Source organism: Panthera tigris, chromosome C1 (assembly GCF_018350195.1).
Source record: "Panthera tigris isolate Pti1 chromosome C1, P.tigris_Pti1_mat1.1, whole genome shotgun sequence".
NCBI lineage: Eukaryota > Metazoa > Chordata > Mammalia > Carnivora > Felidae > Panthera > Panthera tigris.
Window position 1 is genome coordinate 127,526,682 of NC_056667.1, and position 23,581 is coordinate 127,550,262.

The 23,581-nt window shown below is 37.3% G+C and overlaps 1 protein-coding gene across 1 annotated transcript in view; it reads left to right on the forward strand.

Annotated features, from left to right (window-relative positions):
- THSD7B (thrombospondin type 1 domain containing 7B) overlaps positions 1-23,581 on the forward strand; it is a 747,555-nt gene that overhangs the window by 328,450 nt on the left and 395,524 nt on the right. Inside the window, exon 7 of the mRNA XM_042997047.1 lies at positions 22,591-22,782. Coding sequence (XP_042852981.1) covers positions 22,591-22,782 — 192 coding nt within the window. The remainder of the gene's footprint in view (positions 1-22,590; positions 22,783-23,581) is intronic.

The following is a 23,581-nucleotide window of genomic DNA, read 5'->3' on the forward strand; positions in this document are numbered from 1 at the left end:
TCATTTTCTACATCCTTTCTTAATGCTCTGCTGTTCTAAAATAGTCTTTCAAAGACTCAGTTGTATCTACAATGAACATGTGCGAGATCTACACAGAGGTTGGTAGACTTATGTGGTCATTGACGCTGTCATGGTTATCATCATCATCATCATCATCACCAACACATACTGACCGCTTCCTAGGTGCCTGTTACTTCGGTCTTGCCACATTTAATCATCACATGACCCCTGTGCTACATTGATCAATATATATTGATATATATATTCAATTGATATTGAATCATTATACATATATTTAGATGAGGAAGCCAGTATGTAGAGAATTGAAATAACTTACCTAGTGATACATAACTATTAAGGACAGGTTAAAACTCAAACCCAGAACTTTCTGCTTCTAAATTAGTGTTTTTACTCCTAGTAGTAGAACTTTGTTCAGATATATTAATATTGGTGCATTGCTAACCATCTTAAAATTTCCTCAATTTGTGCTAGCTCTATGGATGCCAGAAATGTCTAAGACTCTAAGCATCGCTTTAGCTCAATATTCCTTACTTTAGTTCATTTAGCATTTATTGAATACTTACTATGAGGGAGATAGTGTTCTAGGCAAGGGGGATTCAGAAATACATGAGATATATCATTTTCTTTGGCCAAGCAAGCAATATAATGGTTTAAATACTTGAGACATTATATGACTTTAAATTTATTGAGCAGAAGTTTCCCTTCATTTATTATGTCTCAGGAAAAAAAAAGTGCCTATGTACAAATAACCTAATAAGTGCTAGTTTAACTGCCTGGAAGTATTAGAAAATTATTCTTTTAACCAGTGGGCCAGTTAGAATAAGATAAATGATCAGATATACCTAATGTTCTTAAATTGCTTCCAAAGAAACCATGCCTTGCAGGCAGTAAATGTCAACATAATTATTAATGATCTAATTAAGGATTTGACCTCTTAAGTAAAGCAGACATCCAATAAAGTAATATTTATTTCATGAAATGAGAACATGTTTCTTTTTGGTCTCACTGCAGAAGAAACAAGAGTACACAGATTTCAAGTGTCTGTATTCATCTTTTATTATTCTGAGCACACAGCTTGAATCAAATGTCATGGTTACACTTATGCAGTATTGAGGAGAATTTGGAAATGATGTAAAGTAATGTTTGGATTTTTTTGATGTTTGCTTAAGTTAACTCCTTGTGTTTTGAAGTATCTCAGCATATATTTTATTTTATTTATTAAACTTTACTTAAGTTCATTTATTGGCTTTTTTTAAACTATTTGAGATTAGTTGGAAAAATGGCAGTGACGAATTGTAATTATAACTAGTAGATCAGTTTGGGCAACTTGGGCAAATAGAGATAGGGTTTATTCTACTTTATAATTCATTCAATTGCTAAGAGACATCAATATTAATCTTAAGATGATGTTAGTGAAATACAGTATGTAAAAATTATAATAGGGAAAATCCATTTATTCATCAGAATCATACTATCCATGTAATTAATCTAGGTGAAAACACTTTTATTTGTCATACATGCATATTTCCACCTTCATCAGCTTGACTTGAATATGAACTTTAATAAACCTTCAGTGTTCATCTTTTAGCATTCCATGTTTCTAATTATTATCTACCTGATTTTCATTCAGACGTTGTTTTTGTTTGTTTGTTTGTTTGTTTTTTGTATTTTTTTTTTCATTTGCCTGGCTTTATGAGAGACTGAAGTAAGCTTTTAACAGCTTTCTGTTTTATGTTGGATCTCAAATTATGATGGATAATGGAACATATTCTGAGCATTAGTGTGCGTGCCCTCTGGTCTACAGTACTGTAATCCTATATATGAACTAAGTTTGTAGAACAAATTGGAAAAATGCTAGACAGTCATTATTTAGGACTTTCAATAATTTGCAACATTTTGATGAGAAAATGATACAGCATGATTCTCCACAAGTTCAACACTGGAAACCTTCACTGTAGTTTTATGGTTTGGCATTTTATTATACTTCCTCAATATGATACAAAAGTAGCCATTAGACACCTGCCATGTTCTGCAAAATTGAATAGGAACAGTTTAAAAGCCAAGAGATCAAGTACAGGAAAAACATCAACAGTGTTTTTTTACAGGGAAACATGATAGTTGTCCTCTGAGAACTACACAATCAGGGATATGTAACTGCTTTAAAATATTGTGCTTTTGTTGAACTGTTTCCCAGTATAAAAATCCTTAAAAGATGTTGGTTAACTCTACATATTCTTCATAGAGCCCAAATTGTGCAGGGTCTGAAGGAAAAAACTGGTGTTATAGTTCCTATAGTAGCAAGAGTATAATTCAAACAGAAAAGAATAGGGATATACCAACTTGAGAAAAAGGCAAACATACACTTCATTCAAAGCTTCCCAGAGGTTTGAGCTTAAAAATTTGTTGGAATAAAAATAGTTCACCATGGTCTGTAACTTTCAATAGTTACCAACACAATTATATCATAATAGCTATTATATTAGCTATTATGTTGTAAGCTCCCAGCTCAGGACTTTGCATGTATTAGCTGATTTTTTTTTCTACATGATAACTGAGGAGAATAGGAGTGCTGTAAAAAGGATACTGTTCTCATAGTCACCCATGAACTAGAAGTTCTCATTCTAAAGATGAGGATACTGAGGCACAGAGAAGTTAAGTGTTAGCTAATAAGTAGCAGAGGTAGAATATGAACCAGGGCAGTCTGACTCCAGAGACCATTAGGATACGTATACTGTTTCTCGGTTAATGTTGCGGTTGAAAACATGGCCTTTGGGAACTGTTTCCCAGTCAGTTCCTGATGTCTCCAAATAGACTCATCACAGGTATCTATCAAAGGTACTGGTTGGGGTGCTTTCTACAAAAACCTAAGATACAGTTTATATCTTAAATAGACTAAACATCTTTCTCTCTACTTCTCATTCATTCCTTCCTTCAGAATTTATTGATATCTACTATGTGCTAGACATTGTGTAAAATGTTTGATGCAATGTTATAAGATACAAAGTCCCATCTTCATAGATTGTTTATTATACTGTTTGGATTATACATAAATGTTGTTTTAGCCGGAAGCTAATGTCCATTGCATCACAGTATATTATAATGCTCATCTCTTGGTTGTTATATCAGTAAATATTTGACATGGAAAAGCTGTGCGTTAACACCCAATGTGGACAACTTGTATACTAGAGCATGCTGGTTGGAGAGTCACAATACCCACAATTATGAAACTTTAGGTCCTAATATGTACATTTCAACTCATTTTTTGTTTGTAGCAGAAAATGCATTTTCTTTTCCTTCTTGAACATTTGGCTTCTTAAAAGGAAATTGGATATGACACCAAAGTATAATCCATAAAGGAAAAGTTGGCAGATTAGACTTAAATTAAAATTTTAATTAAAAATTTTAAAATAAATTGGTCTGCAAAACATACTGTTAACAAATGGAGGGGAGGGACACAGACTATGAGAATATATTTGCATATCACAAGTCTGATCAAGAACTTGTATCCAGATGTTGGTTTGTAACATCAGGAGCTTCCGGAGTATAATCTGAAGGACTGGAGAGACCTAAGACAGAGGTAGGCTATTCCTGATTGATAGGTACCACTTTTAATAAGCAAAGAGAACTTACATACGAGGCTTGTCTTGAGTGGCTGTGCAAAATGAGTAGATTCCTGCACTTGCCAGCCAAAATGTAAAAGTTTATATAGAGGCCGTAAGTGGGTTCAGTCATATATACTGTGCATGTGGTCTTAATACCACATCATTATCTCGAGGCTCTATCCTTGGGGCAGATCCTAGGAGTGAGGAAGGCAAACAGAATGTCCTTGCACATTCCAAGGACAGGGGAGGGGTGAGGAGCCTCTAATTGCTTGGGTCCAGTTCACCGATCAACTGGCAGTTACATCTTCTCCATGACCTCCTGCAACACTCCATCCTTATGACCAGCTCTTACAATGTTCCACAGCCCCCTCCCCCATAGTGTGCTCTGATCAGTCAGCAAGGGGTTTCACTAGCATGAAGGTAGCTTCTTTGACAGCAATGTGGCTACACAGAAGGCAGATGCCAGATGCCACAGTAATGATACAGGCACATGCAAAAGAAAACATAGATTAAGACACTGATTTTCAAAATCAGTGACAAGTGTTTCCACCAAAAGCCCCCATGTTCCAAACCACTGATTTATTAAGTCCTATAGCCAGAGGATCAGATCATTCAATGTGTCCTCATGTTATTTAATAAAGATGATATATTAGCAGACTTCTCAGGTTGCATACACAACATTCTGTTTGGAGAATAGCACAGGTACATCCTTGTGAGGTAGAATTATGTCCAAGGCCACCCTGTTTCAGAGCACAGTTTTTCTCATTAGAGACATTTCAATGTTTATGAAGGACAAACTTTGTCTATCATTTAAGGCTGTCTGGGTGGATTTAGTAAGGGCTTCTATATGTGCTGTAACATCCTGCAGGCCAGGGGTGGGAAGGCAAAGACGGTCCCTAATGACCATATCAGTGGAAAACAGAATGTGCCCATCTGACCTCGAGGGAAGTGAAATTGGCAATTTTCAATGTGGGGTGGATTCTCTCCTGTGTCCAGGGAAAACCCAGGGTGAAGAAGCCCAACCACTCAGGTGGAAGCCATGGCCAAAGATTTGTAGCACATAATTGCTGGGTGCCATTCAGGGCTACTTAGTGAATACATGGTGGGCATACCAATCAGTGAAAACCAGTCATTATCCTTTAATATGACCTAATGAAAATATAGTTCTGGTGATATCCATCCCAGATTTCTTGGATAATTGAGTTGGTTCTGTCTAGAGTGCATTCTCTTCCTAACATGAGGTTACCAAGGTGTTCAATGTCCATAACCATTCATGTGGGATAAGTCATATGAACCTGTCCCAAATCTGAACATAGCCACCCATGGCTTTGATAGTGGAATTTTTAGGACCCTTCTGATCAGCAGTTTTATGGGCTGCCTGTGCCGTTTGATTAACATTAAAAGAATACCCATGCACAGTGTTACTGGTAGTGTGTGGCACAGGTTTCTACATCAGTATTGGTGATGTCCGATGAATTAAGAGTATTAGTCCTAACTTGTTAATTCTTTTTTCTTTTTTAATTTTTTTAGTGTTTATTTATTTTTGAGACAGAGAGAGACAGAGCATGAATGGGGGAGGGGCAGAGAGAGAGGGAGACACAGAATCGGAAGCAGGCTCCAGGCTCTGAGCCATCAGCCCAGAGCCTGACGCGGGGCTCGAACTCACGAACCGTGAGATCGTGACCTGAGCCGAAGTCGGACGCTCAACCGACTGAGCCACCCAGGCGCCCCTAACTTGTTAATTCTTAACGTATTACTTTAGGGACGTCTAATCTCCCCTTCCTGGAGTGGCAATACCACTATGACAATCTTGGAGAGCTAGAGAAGGACAACTGCCCACATAGTCAACAGTGGCATTGATTTCTTTGTTAGGTATACAAATGGGTCCACTGTAGAAAGTATCTCTATCAGGTGCTCATCTTGTGACCAGAAACTATAGATGCAGCAAAAGTCTAAGGTCAAAAAGACAAATATTTAATAAGAACTTGTATAAGATCTTCCTCTTCTATGAAAATTACACCTGTGGACTGATCCTTAGCTATTAATGTTGAACCTGGTTGTGCACACTGCACATGTTGGCTGGAGGAAGCAGCACCGTCTTGCATGAGGAAATGGATGGGGGAGTGGGCTATGCTGGACCAGGACCCTTACCATTTCCCTTCTTTCAATGGTTCATATTCCATTCCAGGTATAGTACATGTTAACAGTTCAGTGTGCAGAAGGGCAATGGGATCCCAGTGGATATTGAATAGTTCCTGCTTACTGAGGGGCACACTAAGTAACTCACCCATCCCACTGCAGATCCCAGTAGATAACTCCTTTCTCAGACACAATAGGCTTGGTGTTCTCAGTGGCAGACCATGTTGATCCACAGTGAGAGTCAGAGCAATAATGACTGTTTGCTGAGGCTTACATACCTTCATGGTATTGGATGCTTCAGCAGAGGTGCCCAGTCAGGCATGTGGAACAACAAGCTCTACTGGTTGATCACTGAAATGTATTAAAGCCTGGGACAGTACTTCAGTCCATTGAGTCGAGGTGATTTTACCTGTTACTAATTTAATCTGCTATTTTAGTATTTCATTTTTTTTCTTTCTACCAACCCTGCTACTTGTGGGTAATAGGGGAGAGGGAGCCTCTATTTAATGGCATATTCTTTTGCCAAGTCTTGCACATTATGACCTTTAAAATGTGACCACAGATCACCATCTGTTCAATAGGGGCATCCATATATGGTGTTCTTCTCTAACCCCTTAATGATGGAAGCCTACTTTGCATGGTGACAAGGGAAAGCTTGGGTCATGTCAGATGCCGTGTCTACAGAAACCATGGCATATTTAGAAACTTCACTCGGGGACAGGAGCCAATATGATCAATTTACCAATTCCTCACTGGTTGGGAACTCTGGTAGATAACACTAGCCTTCTTTGCCACTTGCCTTGGATATTGGTGAGAACACAAAGGTCCTTCTGTTACTTCATTAACCAAGTCACTGTAATTTAAAAGTAACCTGGCATCCTTGGCAATATGCTGTCCCACCTGAGCACTGTGGTAGCCACCTTTCTGTGCACCTAATCTGCTGTAGTTACTGAAGGGTCAGTTGCTAAGCTTATATCTGAGCTAGAACATCAGCTTTCTGATTGGCAAGGGGTGTCAGTGTCTTATGAGGTGGGATGAAGAAGACAACGAGGACTGTCTTAGCTCTTATATGAGAATTCAGATGTCTTTTCATATATTCTGACCCCACAAGAATTTGTTATAAAATCACTCACGCCTTGGCTACCCATTATCTGATCCATAGGGTAAATCTCTTTAGAACAGCTCAATTGACAATACAAAGGGTTAACAGCCCTGGATCATGAATTTTCACTAGCCAAACTGCTTTAAGTTCAGCTCATTGGCTGCTGAGATTTGTTCTCATTTCCATCCAGATTGTGTCAGTGCTGGGCTGAATAGGGACCACAATCCATGTGGACAGATTGCCTCCACAAGACCAATCTTTATAGCAGGTATCAGCAGAAATTTCTTTCACTCCCTCTCTACAGGCCACAGAGGTTGAAACAGTAATAAGGACAGGGGAATTTGGGGGATTCACATATTCTACAGGGCCTAATAGCACCCACATGTCTAGAGACAGTGGGCTGGTGGACAGGGTAGTCCTCAGCTGCAAACAGGTTTGCCACTTAGTCAAAATGGGGGTTTGAGCCATGGCAGAGGTGAGTTGATGGAATATATATTTTAACCCACCCTTGATATGAAGGGAAATTCTTACCTTGATATGCTGTTCCTTCAAGAGAGACTCTACCTTGAGGAGCTCTGTATACACTGCTAGGAGCTTTTGCTGTATGGGGCATATCAGATTTTTTATTCCTTCCAAGTGGGACCAAAATCCTAGGGGCACTCTCTCCTTCTGTTGTATCTGCCAAGGTGCCCAACCTGTATCTTCCAGAGTCATGGACACATCTAATGCAAATAGTAGCTCTGCTTGAGAGATGCCCAGAGCTCTAATCTGCTTCATTAGATTTTTGCCTTCTCAAAGGCAGCTTGCTGCTCTGATTCCCAGTCCCATATGTGTCCTTTCTTTACTTGGTGGCATAAGGGATGGAGATGCTATTTCATGTGGGGAATAAATATTTTTAGAAGTTGGTTGAGCTTGCATTTTATCAATCACAGCTTCTGGGACCACATGTATCTTACCTGGCCAGATGACGTCCAAAAACCTTACATTAGTTCCTGGATCTTGAATTCTGTATTGTTCACCACCTATCCTCTCCCTCACAGTTATTCAAGCAAAGCCCACAGGGTGTCCTGCAGCAGAGGCACATCTTCACTTGTTAACGTTATGTCATCAATGTCATGAGTCTCGTTTACTAATGTGGGGAAAGGGGATAGGGACAGGTTGCAGACTACCATCCCATTACAAATGATTGGGCTGTGCACATAACCTTGGGGAAACACTTTAGAGAAAAGTCTATTGTTGTCCCTTCCACATGAAGGAAAATGATCTTGTGGTGGCCTGAGGTATATTAGAAAAGACATTTGGTAAGTCCAGCACGGCTTGACACACTCCTACACCCCAGCCAAGGTATCTAAAATAGTGGCAATGGTGGACACAGCAGCATGGGTAGGGGACATTACCTTGTTCAATTCTTGGTAGTCTGAGAAAAAGAAATGAAGAGTGAGATATGAATTTATTCATATCATTTCAGTACTCCCTCTAAATGTTAATGGACTAAATGCTCCAATCAAAAGACATAGGGTAACAAAATGGATAAGAAAACAAGATCCATCTATCTGCTATTTATAGGAGACCCATTTTAGACTTAAAGACACCTTCAGATTGAAAGTAAGGGGATGGAGAAGAACTATCATACTAATGGTCACCAAAAGAAAGTTGGAGTAGCCATACTTATATCAGACAATCTAGATTTTAAAATAAAGACTGTAACAAGAGATGAAGAAGGACATTATATCATAATTAAGGGCTCTATCAACCAAGAATATCTAGCAATTATAAACATTTATGCCCCCCACAGGAGAGCATACAAATATATATATATATATATATATATATATATATCTATATATATATCTCACAATCATAAAAAAACTCATTGGTAATGCTACCATAATATTAGGGGACTTTGACACCCCATTTACAACAATGAACAGATTGTCTAAGCAGAAAACCATCAAGGAAACAATGGCTTTGAATGACACAGTGGACCATATGGACTGAACAGATATATTCAGAACATTCCATCCTAAAGCAGTGGAATACACATTCTTCTTGAGTGCACATGGAACATTCTCCAGAATAGATCACATACTGGGACACAAATCAGCCCTCAACAAGTACAAAAAGATCAAGATCATACCATGCATATTTTCAGACCACAATGCTATGAAACTTGAAATCAATCACAAAAAAAATTTTTTTGGAAGGACAACGAATACTTGGAGATTAAAGAACATCCTACTAAAGCATTAAAATGCTAACCAAGAAGTTAAAGAAGAAATTAAGAAGTATATGAAAGCCAATGAAATGATAATACCACAGCGCAAAACCTCTGGGATGCAGCAAAGGTGGTCAGAAGAGGGAAGTATGTAGCAATCTACGCCTTCCTAAAGAAGGAAGAAAGGTCTCAGATATACAACCTAACCTTATACCTTAAATAGCTGGAAAAAGAACAACAAATAAAACTCCAAACCAGCATAAGACAGGAAATAATAAAGATTAAAGCAGAAATCAATGCTATCAAAACAAAACAAAACAAAACAAAAGAGTAGAACAGATCAATGAAACCAGGAGTTGGTTCTTTTAAAGAATAAACAAAATTGATAAACCCATAGCCAGTGTGATCAAAAAGAAAAAGAAAAGGACCCAAGAGATTACAAACAACATTACAGAAATACAAACAATAGTAAGAGAATATTATGAGCAATTATATGCCAATAAATTGGGCAACCTGGAAGAAATGGGGGAAAAATATAGAAACATGTAAACTACCAAAACTGAAACAGGAAGAAATAGAAAATTTGAACAGACCCATAACCAGTTAAAGAAATTGAATTAGTAATCAAAAATATCCCAAAAAACAAGAGTCCAGGGCCAGATGGCTTTCCAGGGGAATTCTACCAAACATTTAAAGAAGAGTTAAGACCTATTCTTTTGGAGCTGTTCCAAAAAAATAGAAATGGAAGGAAAGCTTCCAAATTCATTCTATGAGGCCATCAATACCTTGATTCCCAAACCATACAAAGACCCCACCAAAAAGGAGAACTATAGACCAATTTCCCTGATCAACATGGATACAAAAATTCTCAACAAGATACTAGCAAACAAGATCAAACAATACATTAAAAGAAGTATTCACCACAATCAAGTAGGATTTATACCTGGGATTCAGGGCTGGTTCAAGATCCTCAAATCAATCCATGTGATGCATCACATTAATAAAAGAAAGGACAAGAACCACATGATCCTCTCAATCAATGCAGAGAAAGCATTCAACAAAATACAGCATCCTTTTTTGATAAAAGCTCTCAAGGAAGTAGGGGTAGAAGGATCATACCTCAAGACCATTAAAGCCATATATGAGAAACCCACTGCTAATATCATCCTCAATGGGGAAAACTGAGAACTTTCCACCTAAGGTCAGTAACAAGACAGGGATATCCACTCTCACCACTATTATTCAACATAGTATTGGAAGTCCTAGTCTCAGCAGTCAGACAACAAAAAGGAACAAAAGGCATCCAAATCAGCAAGGAGGAAGTCAAACTTTCACTCTTTGCAGAAGACATGGCACTCTATATGGGAAACCCAAAAGATTCCACCAAAAAACTGCTAGAACTGATCCATGAACTCAGCAAAGTCGCAGAATGTAAAAAATGCACAGAAATCGGTTGCATTTCTATACAATAATAATGAAGCAGCAGAAAGAGAAATAAAGGAATTGATCCCATTTACAATTGCACCAAAACTCATAAAATATCTAGGGATAAACCTAACCAAAGCGGTGAAAAATATATACACTGAAAACTATAGAAAACTTATGAAAGAAATTGAGGAAGACACAAAAAAATGGAAAAATATTCCATGCTCATGGATTGGAAGAACAAATATTGTTAAAATGTTGATACTACCCAAAACTATCTACAAATTCAATGCAATCCCTATCAAAATAACACCAGCATTCTTCACAGAGCTAGAACAAACAATCCTAAAATTTGTAGGGAACCAGAGAAGACACTGAATAGCCAAAGCAATCCTGAAAAAGAAAACCAAAGCTGGAGGCATCACAATTCTGGACTTCAAGATGTATTACAAAGATGTAATTATCAAGACAGTATGGTCCTGGAACAAAAACAGACACTCAGATCAATGGAACAAAATAGAGAACCCAGAAATGAACCCACAAATGTATGGCCAAATAATCTTTGACAAAGCAGGGAAGAATATCCAATGGACTAAAGACACTCTCTTCAGCCAATGGTGTTGAGAAAACTGGACAGCAACATGCAGAAGAATGAACCTGGACCACTTTCTTACACCATACACAAAAATAAACAAAATGGATGAAAGACCTAAGCATAAGACAGGAAACCATAAAAATCCTAGAGCAGAAAGCAGGCAAAAACCTCTTTGACCTTGGCTGCAGAAACTTTTTACTCAACATGTCTCCGGAGGCAAGGGAAACAAAAGCAAAAATGAACTACTGGTACCTCATTGAGATAAAAATCTTTTGCGTGGTGAAGGAAGCAATCAGCAAAATTAAAAAGCAACAGGCTGAATGGGAGAAGATATTTGCAAAGGACATATCAGATAAAGGGTTAGTACCCAAAATCTATAAAGAACTTATCAAACTCAACACCCAAAAAAGATATAATGCAGTGAAGAAAGGGGCAAAAGACATGAATAGATGCTTGTCCAACGAAGACATCCAGATGGCTGTCAGACACATAAAAAAAAGGTCAGCATCACTCATCATCAGGAAAATATAAATCAAAACCACAATGAGATGGCACCTCACACCAGTCAGAATGGCTAATATTAACAACTCAGGCAAGGACAGATGTTGGTGAGGATGAGGAGAAAGAGGAACCCTTTGCCACTGCTTGTGGCAGCCCCTCTGGAAAACACTATGGAGGTTCCTCAAAAAATTAAAAATAGAACTACCCTACGACCCACAATTGCAGTACTAGGCATTTATTCAAAGGATAGAGGTGTGCTGTTTTGAAGGTGCACATGCACCCCAATGTTTATAGCCGTGCTATTGACAATAGCCAAAGTATGGAAAGAGCCCAAATGTCCATCAACAGATGGATGGGTAAAGAAGATGTGGTATATATATACAATGGAGTATTAGCAATCAAAAAGAATGAAATCTTATAATTTGCAACAATATGGATGGAACTAGAGTGTATTATTCTAAGCAAAATTAGTCAGCCAGAGAAAGATAAATATCCTATGACTTCACTCATATGTGGAATTTAAGATACAAAAAGATGAACATAAGGGAAGGGAAGCACAAGTAATATAAAAACAAGGAGGGGGACAAAACAGAAGAGACTCTTAAATATAGGGAAGAAACAGGTTGCTGGAGGGGATGTGGGTGGGGGGATGGGCTACATGCTAAGGGGCATTAAGGAAGACACTTTTTAGGATGAGCACTGGGTGTTACATGTAGGGGATGAATCACTGGTTTCTACTCTTGAAATCATTGCATTATATGCTAACTAACGTGGATGTAAATTAAAAAATAAGTAAATAATAAAAGTAAAAAATAAAAAAATAATAAAAACAAAAGAAAAGAAAACAAACAAACGAATGAAAAAACCCCCGAAGCCTACATGCTGTATAATTCCATCTCTATGACATTCTGGGGGAAAAAAAGCAAAACTATAGAGAGAAAGAACAGATCAGTGGTTTCCAGGGACTAGAATTTCAGGAGACAAATTGACCCCGAAGGGAAAGCACAAGGAATGTTTGTGTTGGTAGAGCTGTTCTGTATCATGATAACCCTGGTAGATACAAGGTTCCATGCATTTGCCAAAACCCATTGAACCATACAATACATAGAGTGCATTTTATTATATGTTAATTAAAAAGTTGTGGGTAATGGTAAATAATGAAAAAAGCCCACACGTTGACAACTCTTTTCATGGGAGAACCTTAATGAAATTCATCTCCTTTGACTTTGGTTTTCCATTTCTCAAAATTTGTTCTTAGGAAAACAATCAATGATATGGTCAAGAATATTCTTTGTTGCGTTATGTGTCACAGAGAAAATTGAAAATGTCTTAATTGTGCAATTTTAACAAGGTAGCTAAGTAAATTATAATATATTTCTTATTCACTAAAGGCATTCAAATTATCTTATTGAGGGTTTATTATATAGAAAGAAATGATCATTTTTTACTGTTATATTATCAGTTTACTCTATTGACTTACCCAGTTTAACTTAAAAAACATTGATTATCAATGTTTGCAAACTTTTAGACAACTTGAAATACTTTCTAAAGGTATACCATATATTCAAGCTGATCCATATATTTTTCTGAATAGCTAGATATATAAACAGATAGGTATATAGATAGGCAAAATGAATAATGTTATTTCTGCCTTTATACTCATTTCAGTTCCTTTTTTATTTTTCTAGCTAAGACAAAACTGGGATGGAGAATAGAGGTAGTATCTTTGATCCAAATCATTTTTCTGTTTGGGGTGTCATTTATCTCCATTTTCAACCAATAATAAAAAGCCACATTATATATAAATGGTGCTTTGCAATTTCCAAAGTATTATTTTACATTAGCCTCTTTGATCTATCACCATACCAATAATATAATCAGGAATGATAGCAGCACTCTTCCTACCACTTATTCAAGGAATCTTAAGCCTAACAGTTTTCCTGGGCCACATTTTGGTAGGTGTTGAAAGCAGAACTCAAATCCAGATGTCACAACTCCTATCAAATATTGTGTTCCTTATAAACCACTGTTTACTTACTTCAAGATTTTCCCTTTTGAAAGGGAAATTTAGATCATTTATTCCATTGTTAGAATTTTGGTTTCATCTTTTAAAAATTATAGAGAATCTCTATAAAATTCTCATGAGAAACAGAGTTTCCATATTAAACAGATGTCATCGGATTGTATTTTGAGATGTAACAGTGTGCTTTTTTTCATTGTGGGCAACCGCCTCCCCCCATACCCTGATTACTGAGCTGTCCACTGTGTTCAAAAGATCAGGATTATTATACCTTGAATGCAAACAGATGGTACCAGTCAGTGCCCAAAATTGCCATCTTGAAGCTCTTTTCAGAGACAAAAATCCTGAAAACCAGACTTTCATATGCAAGAGCCAGGTATTTTGTAAATTCCAAATAGCTCCCTGTAGATATCAAGATGGGAGGCCAAAGGACTCCATACAGATTTAGTGTCAGCCAGAATCCTACAATGGCCAGTTCCCAGGGAGGGCAAGAGAAGGTACACAGATGAGTGTCTCTTACCCCCTCTCCTTTTGCAAATGAAATATTGGACAATGAATATGAAAACTGGCTGTTTCAGATAGGTTAAAGGGGAAGCAAAAGCAGAGGGACCATTCCCCTGTTTGATACTTTGGGAAGAGCCTGTGCACACGGGGTTCCCTGCACCACACCTAAAGGGATGGGGCTGCAACAGTGAGAGGATGATGTACTGTGTTTAGGCACAGAAAGGAGATCAGAGCTAGCTGCCTATCACCCTCACAACCTGGTCTCTCTGGGCCATTTATGATATGAAGTCTTCCCAAAATTCCTGTATGCTCCAAAGTGGGATAGGAAGTGTTAACTGTCTCCAGGAAACTGGGACTAGCTTGGAGTCAGGTCTAGGTGAGTATGAAGTGTGTGGACTAGAAAATCAGAAGCTATGTCAAAGACTATAAATTAGCAATAGATGCAGGTGCATCTTTAAAAACATGCATCTTTGAGTGATATAACAAAGACCAAGTTAAGGAAATATTTCAGTAGGAACTTTAAATGGATATATTTATGTATCCCCTTCCCTTCGCAACTCCTGTCTGTTTTTGACTACCAACCAGAAATTGGGACTTGTTAACAAACTGATGTCATTTTTAGGAAAAAAAAAGTTATTTTTCAAGGTCAAATTATGGTAGGTGTCAAAAACAGCACTATATATATAGTTACTTTTCCCCCCACACCTTAGTTGTAATGAGTAATTTTCAAATCTTTACATACACACAGGAAATAGTGGTTACTTTCTTCTGAAATATGTGGTTAAGTCCAACAAAATATGGCGTTTCAGCTCTAAGACACTTTGTTAGATTTTACTTGGGTTTGTTTTTGTTTTTGATAATTTTAGTTTACTTCTATGTCTACTCGTCTACATTTTCTTTCACCCTGAGTAACACTTAGTATAGTACTCATGAGCTAAAGGTATTATAATCCTCTATGCTTGACTGACTCCAGTGGATCAGGCCTTATGTAGCCCAGTACATATATTGTCTTGACAGTGAGAAGATAATGAGTGTCAATAAAGCATCATGTTTAAGAAATAGGCTCTAGAGCTAGGTTGTCCAGGCTCAAATTCAGGATCCACATTTTACTTAGGTTTGTCCTTGGGTACATTGTTAAATTTATCCAAGACTCAATATTCTCATCTCTATAATGAGCATAATTATAGTTCATACCTCATAGTATTGTTGTGACATTTAAATGGGTTGATATATGTAATTTACTTAGAGTAACAACTGACATCTACTACATATGGTGCATGTGTCTACCGTTATGAATGCTTTGAGGATCAAATGAGTTAATAAATACATGTTAAATGTAAGATTGTGCAGGTGACATTCTAGGTGATCAAAGTGTTACCTGCTATTATGTTATTATATGCTGGGGAACTGGATATCGCTGCTCAGTTAGATTTCTGAACAAACATCTCACCTGCCATGTAGATTAAATTTCAGCTAACTTACAGCTTTTTAAAACATGTCTACCTTAGAAATATTGGCTTCTTATTTTTAACTCTTATATCTTACCTAAAGTATTTTCTTTTTAGCAGTCCTTTTGAGTACCCCATTCATCTTAAGCCTTTGCTCTTGTATTCTCTTTATTTTCTTTTAATAGCTATTAGAATTTGATTGTTTCTTTTTGTTTGTTTGTTTGTTTTTACTTTGTGAATATCCTTACATCGTTATTATATTTTTGCTTGTGTTTGTATCATTTATTTAATCATGCATTGTGCTGTTTCTGCTGAGTGTCCCTCCTATCCACTTCCTTTCCAGTCTTGTGTTCTGTCTTATCCTTCCATCTTTTAGTTCTGAGCTTTTTTTCATCCGCTTATCTTTTTTATTTTTGAAATAGATTGCCCTATTCTGCCCCACCCTGTGATGCAATTCCCAGATTATCAAGGTGCCCACTCCTTTAGGCTTACTCTTCTAATACTCAATTTATTGAGTAGCTGACAATGGATTGTGTAGAATCACATCTTTATGTTTTGGCATCAGCTGAAAGTAATGTAATGATGAATGCACATGTGAGATAGGAGCCAGGAAGCAATACAGCATAATAGATAAGAATATCATTTATAATGTCTAACAGATATGTTTTCCAGTGCCATGTTTTCAGATACTAGCTGTATGACTTTGAGCAAGTTTTTTTTAACCTTCCTGTATCTCAGGCGTAAACAATGGTATCTAACTAATGATGTCACTGTGAATATTCAGTAAACCACTACATGTAAAGCGGTAAGTACAGAGTATAATACACTCTATGTTTTCTCAAATGTCAGATGCTGATGTTCTTTTATTACAGTTGTTTTTGTTATTGTGATTATGATAATGCCTAACATCAGGTTTCTTTGTCTTCACATATGTGTCAACTAGATAGACAAGTAAGTTTCAAATTGTGAAATTAATAAGCAGAAACATTAATTTATTGCTGGCATTGCATTATTACATGTAGATTCTGCTTAGCCTTTAGCTTTAGTTTTATATTTTATTGGTTTAAAATATAAACACTTCCTTAGTTGATTAAGGTCTCAGTCCAAAAGTGGCCAGGGGCTACGTACCTTTAAGAAGGTAACATTTAAATTTAAAAATGAAATTAAGTGCATATCAATTCCAGTAAATTTGCTATGTATTATCTGTTGACATCTTACTCAGCTGTCGGCAAGCATTTAATCAACATTTATTGGCATTCTTTTCTGAGATTTAAATAGGACATAAAATTTTATGACATGTAGAGTATTTTCAATAACTGTTTCATTATTTTTCATAGATAGTATAATAGTATACAAGAGAAAATATCAATAAAGTACCCAGAGTGAATTATTTGGGGCAGAGCAAGGTAGTTTGAAGTTTGTATAATGACAAAATGCTGGTCTACTTTCCAAATAATATTGTAGATTTGTGAATAGCTGGGTTCTCTTTTTTTTCCATTTTGTTTATAATCTTTTCTCTTTTTGGACATATAGATCAGAAAACTAAGAATTATAGTTGTTTGCTCTATTGTTACAAAAGATAGATGGTACTTCACAATATTGAATTCTAAGTCCTTAGTGGTCACAAAAAAGGAATGTTACAGAATGTAATATATACCATAGGTATAGTTTAAATACTAGTTTGATACAGAAAGCCCAGACTCTGATAGGTTATTAGTGTTAAATTTACATGATTGCTTGACCAGTAGCCATAGAGTCTGCATGAGCTACTTATACTTTAAGTGGCACTTCAATGGGGAAAATAAACCTTTTTAAGGAATTGTGAGTATATCCATATGTTCAGGAATCTTCCTTTCATCTAAATACTTTAGCTTTTAGCTGGGAATGGGTGGGCATGAGGACAGTAGTATAAACTACTGTGTCTAAGATCTAGTTATCTGGCCATCTGTGCCACAGTTCCCAGAATCACAAACAAAACTGAGTGATAAATATGACCCCGAAATTTTACCCCTAGGCATGTACTGAAAATAACTGGAAACGGGTACTCAAAAAAGTACAGGTATAAGCACTTTCATAGCAGCAGTATTCACAATAGTTAAAAAATGTCCAGTAATGGATGAATGGATACACAAAGTGTGGTATATATGTACAATAGAATATTATTCATCATAAAACGGAATAAAGTAGTGTATATGGTACAACATGGATGAGTCTGCAAAGCATTAAGTGAAAAAATCCAGACACAACATATCAGAAATTGTGTGATTCCATTGAAATGGAATACTCAAAATAGATAAATCTGTAGAGAGAAAACATAACTTGGTGCCTGCAGGGTCTGAGGAGAGGAGTAAAGGGGAAAAATGCTTAATGTATAAAAGGTGTTACTCTGGAGTGATGAAAAGGTGTTGAGGCTAAATAGAGGCAGTGGTTGCACAACACTGTGGGTTACTAAGTGACACTGAGGTGTTTACTCTAAAATGGTTAACTTTATATAATGTGAATTTCCCCAAATTAAGTTACTAAAAAAATACTGAATGGCCACATTGAAGCAGCATCATATCCCATATTCTCAGAATCACAATTGGTTTAAATAAGTCCACTCCATGAGGAGAGAATGTGGAGTTTGTCATTATTGATCCTGAGGAGGCTGATAAGGGCTGGAAGTAATTTTACAGTCTTCTTGAAAGATGAATTCAATTTCCTTCTTAAATATATTCTATTTTATTATGACATTAGATTATCAGAGCTTGTGAAAATCACTTTTAATAGCCAAGTTTCTGTCCCATGTGCCGCTTTATTTTCCATGCTTGCCTGAGATTTCAGTTGGTCTCATTGATCCATCCGAGAAAATGAAAACAGGAAAGTATAAATGCTCCTCTTCTGAGATGGATTCTCTCTGTACAATGAGGGCAGATAATTATACTGCTTTGGATGGGCAGTTGAGGTTATTCAGGCTCAAGTGCTTTATTTTTGACTCTTAAATGGTTTAGATTCACCAACCATATAAATAAAATGATCTGGATAATTATACATAGTTTTTATATTTTATGTGAACCAGACTGTGAAACTGTTGGTAGTTGTTTGTACACATATATGAATGGCACAGTAAGTGCTTTCAATGGCTATGACATAAATATCTAGATTTTTCATATAAAGAAGGCCATTAGGTTTTTGTGGTGTACATCTTTGCAAACACACTTTAAAGGTTTCTGTATAATGAAAGTCCTTCATGTGCTAGGTACTTGCTATATATGTCACATAAACGATTCCTAATCCTTAGAATATCCCTGAAAGATAAGTGTCATTATTTCCTTATTACAGATGAAATAGCTGAGGTTCAAAGAAGTTAGGTGATGTACTCGAGAGGAGAAGTAGGGCGAGGATTCACATCTAGACACTTAACTGTATGCAGCTGGGCTACCTTGTAACGGGGATCCCATTGCAGCTCACTCACAAACTGCAGTCACTGCTTATGATTCGTAGTTTGATTTCCCTAAAGAAAATCTCATTCATTTGCTCACATGTCTGAATTATCCTGTATAGACAAGCTATCAAAATATCGGTAGGAATATTGACATTTAACTGCATGGAGGAAATAGGTATATCAGTTTAAATGAGAGCTTAGGTGTTCAAAGTATTTGAGCACCTGATGTGAATACTAAGGGTACTGAATGGTGATTTGGAAGGATGTTAAATTTGAGTCATGGTAAACCTGATCAACTGGAAATTTAAGGAAGGTAGAGAGATAGCAAAACTTGCGTGTCAGTCTAAGTGATTCAGAATTTGATGTCAAATAACAGTTTCAGCATGGGTTTTGTCTTCTCCTCATGCAGCTTCAGTATTATCTTCTAAATGTATTGCATTTTCCTACCACCTATTCCTATTTCCTATTTTGTTGATACTTTCATTGCCTGGAGAATCCTCTTTCATTGCCACCAAGTTTCAACCTTTCTTTTTTTCTTCGTTGAAAGCCTTCTGCTATCATGCTAGTCCCCCAGATGACCTTCTCTTCCCTGAACTACTATAGTATTTTCTGTTTTAAACACACATTTGCAACTTGGCATTTACTTTTGGACTAAGTTTTCTTTTTATATGTTTATAGCTCATCTCTGTTATGAGTTATGAACTCTAGTGGGGTATATAATAGTATCTTCACCGATTTTTGCCCCATTATATGCCTTGGACATAGCACACGTTCATCAAATAGTACTTGATAATCTTATAACTCTTGAAGGCAGGGCTTTCTAAAAACAATTCATCAAAATACCACTTCTAGGAGATATTCTCCTCAAAAATGGATGATTGTTGGCCAAATAAGTCTGTAAAACACTACATTCAACTTCCACCCTAAGAAATTTACACTGTACATTGGCATTTTCAGCACTCTGAGGAGTTTTTCAGTAGTGAGACCAAGTTTACTATTTTAACTCAGTATTCACAGCTTTCTCCCCACTTTTTTGTAAGAGCCCTACTAATACCTATTATGCTTAAAAAATGTCTTCTGTGAGACACTGCTTTAAAGTGGTTTGTGGGGTACCTGGGTGGCTTAGTTGGTTGAGCATCTGACTCTTGATTTCAGCTCAAGTCAGGATTCCATGGTCATGGGGTTGACACCCAAACTTAAGATTCTCTCTCTCTCTTTCTCTCTCTTTCTGTCTCCCCCTCCTTCCACCCCTCTCCCCTGCTTGCTTGCTCATTCTCTCTTTCTCTCTCTCTCTCAAAAAAAATAAATAAAACTATATTTTTTAATTTAAAAAATAGGGGTGCCTGGGTGGCTCAGTCAGTTAAGCATTGGACTCCGGGTGTCTGCTCAGGTCATGATCTCACGGTTGGAGATGTGCTGGTGGTACAGAGCCTGCTTGGGATTCTCTCTCTCTCTCTCTCTCTCTACCTCTGGCCCTCTCCTGCTTGCACCTGCATGCGTGCGTACACTCTCTCTCTCAAAGTACATAAATAAACTTTAAAAAATTTAAGAACTAAAATGCTTTGTATCAAAATTATGTTAATAATATTCACAAATATGGAAATTAACTTTTGATTAGATGTAGGTTGGGCATTTTGTATGGCCTCCTTGCTTCTGTACTTGGGAAAAGACTACCCCTCAGCTGTGTCAGGGCACATGCGTGTGTGCATGTGTGTGTGTGTGTGTGTGTGTGTGACAGAGAGAGAGAGAGAGAGAGTGAGAGAGAGAGGGAGGGAGCATCTGTGTGCATGTGTATATGCACGTACTATACAGTGTGGACTCAACCTGAAAAATAGACTGAGACTAAAAACAGAATGATTGGAACTGGTCTTTCAGCTTGATTATCTGCTAGAATCTCTATTACTTCTCATAATATGCTTGAAAAGTTTTATTTGTACCTCAGGGGCAATGAGCCTGGCCTCATTTACAAATATGAATGCAGATATTAACAGTATACTGTCTTCTCCTCCAGGCAGTCTTACTGTCGACTGGTTTTATTTACTTCCTCAGCAAAGGAATATCCATCTCCTTGGAATTAGACACAATGTGCTTAATGGGAAAAGCAGAAGTTTTGGAGTCAGAAAGTTTTAATTTGATTCCCATTACAGGGACCCTGAGCAAGTTTTCCTTCCAGAACCATTGATTCCTCATCTGTAAAAGAAGATGGGTTATACCTGCTTCTAAGAGCTTCTTACGAGGACAGTGCCTGGCACAAAGGAGATGCCCTATAAACATTAGTCCCCTTTGTAGTTATTCTGTTTGTCAGGCAGTTTATGATAGGAGAATTCCACAGGCATAAAGTCACACAGACAAAACTTCTCTTTCCTATAGATGCTGTTCCAAATATGTGTTGTTACTCTGAACTATAAATGACATCATTATTCTTCATGTCTTCTGTTTTTATGAAGGGACAGTGAGCAGGGGAAATAGAATGAGTTGAACTATAATCTATAAAGAGAAACACTGGAATTGTAATAGTGAGTAAATAACCTAAAAGAGATTTTTTCAATTATTATAATTATTTGAGATACAGAAAAGTAACTTAGAAATGATCCCCTTAGTCTTAACATCTATTCATTGTAAAACAAAACAACAAAAGAAACAACTCTCCACCATTATTTTTATATATAAAATTTTGGGTTTGACTAATTAGATCATTCAAAGGGAGAATAATAAATGTATTAGGAAAAATGTCAGATGGGCCTTCAAATTTGTCTCAACATTATATAATATTTTTTTAAAAAGTTTTTAATGTTTATTTTTGATAGAGAGAGAGAGAGACAGAGCATGAGCGGGGGAGAGGCAGAGAGAGAGAGGGAGACACAGACTCTGAAGCAGGCTCCAGGTTCTGAGCTGTCAGCACAAGAGCCCGACACAGGTCTCAAACCCACGCACCGTGAGATCATGCCCTGAGCCGAAGTTGGACGCTCAACTGACTGAGCCACCCAGGCGGCCCATCAACATTATATAATAATTTTTTCACAAGTCCATTTCCACCATGGTCTGGGATTATTTACCACGTGTACAAACATAACAAAAGAATAATTTTGTGTTAATCTTGCTTAGTTACATTTGTGGAGGTAAAGTCACCCAACAGATAATTAGAATGATATAATTCTTTATAGCATAGAATAGAATGTTCAGCATAAATTGAGGTTTGCAGTCCAACAGACCACTGTAGCACCTGTTTTGCAGAAAAAGATATACTTATTACATATGGTTATCAATAGCACGTCAATCATGTCTATCTCTAGCCAGCCGTGGCTAAATTGTTCCTGGAAGAAGCCCACTCTGTCCCTGTGAAGGATGACAAATGAGAGTTTTGCTGTGGTATCTACCTTTCTAAATGCCAAATGATCTCCTGGCAGTTTTTCCTGACATAAATATTATGAATGGCTGAAGAAACCGTCATTTTTCACACTTTATTGGTTTAGACAGAAGGTGAAGTCTTCTCGGCTAAACTGAAGTAGTAGAGGAAGCAATGAACCTAAATGTTCCTTGGACTCTCCTCAATTGTGCATTAATCAGCATCTGTCTCGATCTGGTTGATTACAGGAGAAGATGTATCAGGGAGTCTCTGCCCAGCATCTCCTCCTCCCGAAAGGACGGCTTGCGAAATTCCCTGCCGAATGGATTGTGTGGTGAGTGAGTGGACAGAGTGGTCATCCTGTTCACAGTCTTGTTCAAATAAAAACGCAGATGGGAAACAGACCAGATCAAGGATTATACTGGCATTGCCTGGAGAAGGTGAGTAATAGTGAAGGGTTCAACGGGGGAGTCAATGGCCAAATTACTGTTTTTATTTTATTTTTTTTCTCGTAAGCACTTGAGAAGGTCATATTGTGGAAGTAGCCACATACAGGTGATAGCTCTATGGCCTGAGTCAAAATTAAATGTCATTTCTATGCATACTTTTTCTCTTTAACTCTCTAGTTTATCTATACTGAGTTTCTATATTTACATGATTTGTCTTAGCCCAAACCTATGCCTAGGCCATGGCAATCAGATGGTTGTTATTTTTCATTATACTTATTTTGGGGGGGGGGACCACAAAGTTTGATTGCCACACATCCAGTTTCAGGTAGCTCATATATTGGGACATTGGGGAATATAATTGAAATATGTCTGGTAAAAAAAAAAAAAAAAAAAAAAAAAATCTCCAAATTAGGAATCAAGAGACATGGCTCCTTGACCAGGAACTGCCACTGACATCGGCAAGCTATCTGATCCATGCGGCCCAATTTCCTGTTCTGTCATGCTGGCATGTTGTGAGAGGGAAGAAGATGAAGGCTCTGAAATGGCTTTGAAGAAGCTAAAATGTGCTATGGAAATGTAAACGGGTGACATCAGAACAAATTGGAGGAGCAGCTGTTTCTATCATTGATAGCCATGGTCTCTGTCCCCCAGACACATACGTTCTTTCTTTCAGGCTCTCCCTGCCTAGGGCTCAGTAAGAACAGCAGGATGGTGTGGCCACTGGCTGTGAGGAGCTCCTTTTTAAACAAGATTCTGTTCTGTGATCCTGAAAAATGGGGCCAGGGTCAAG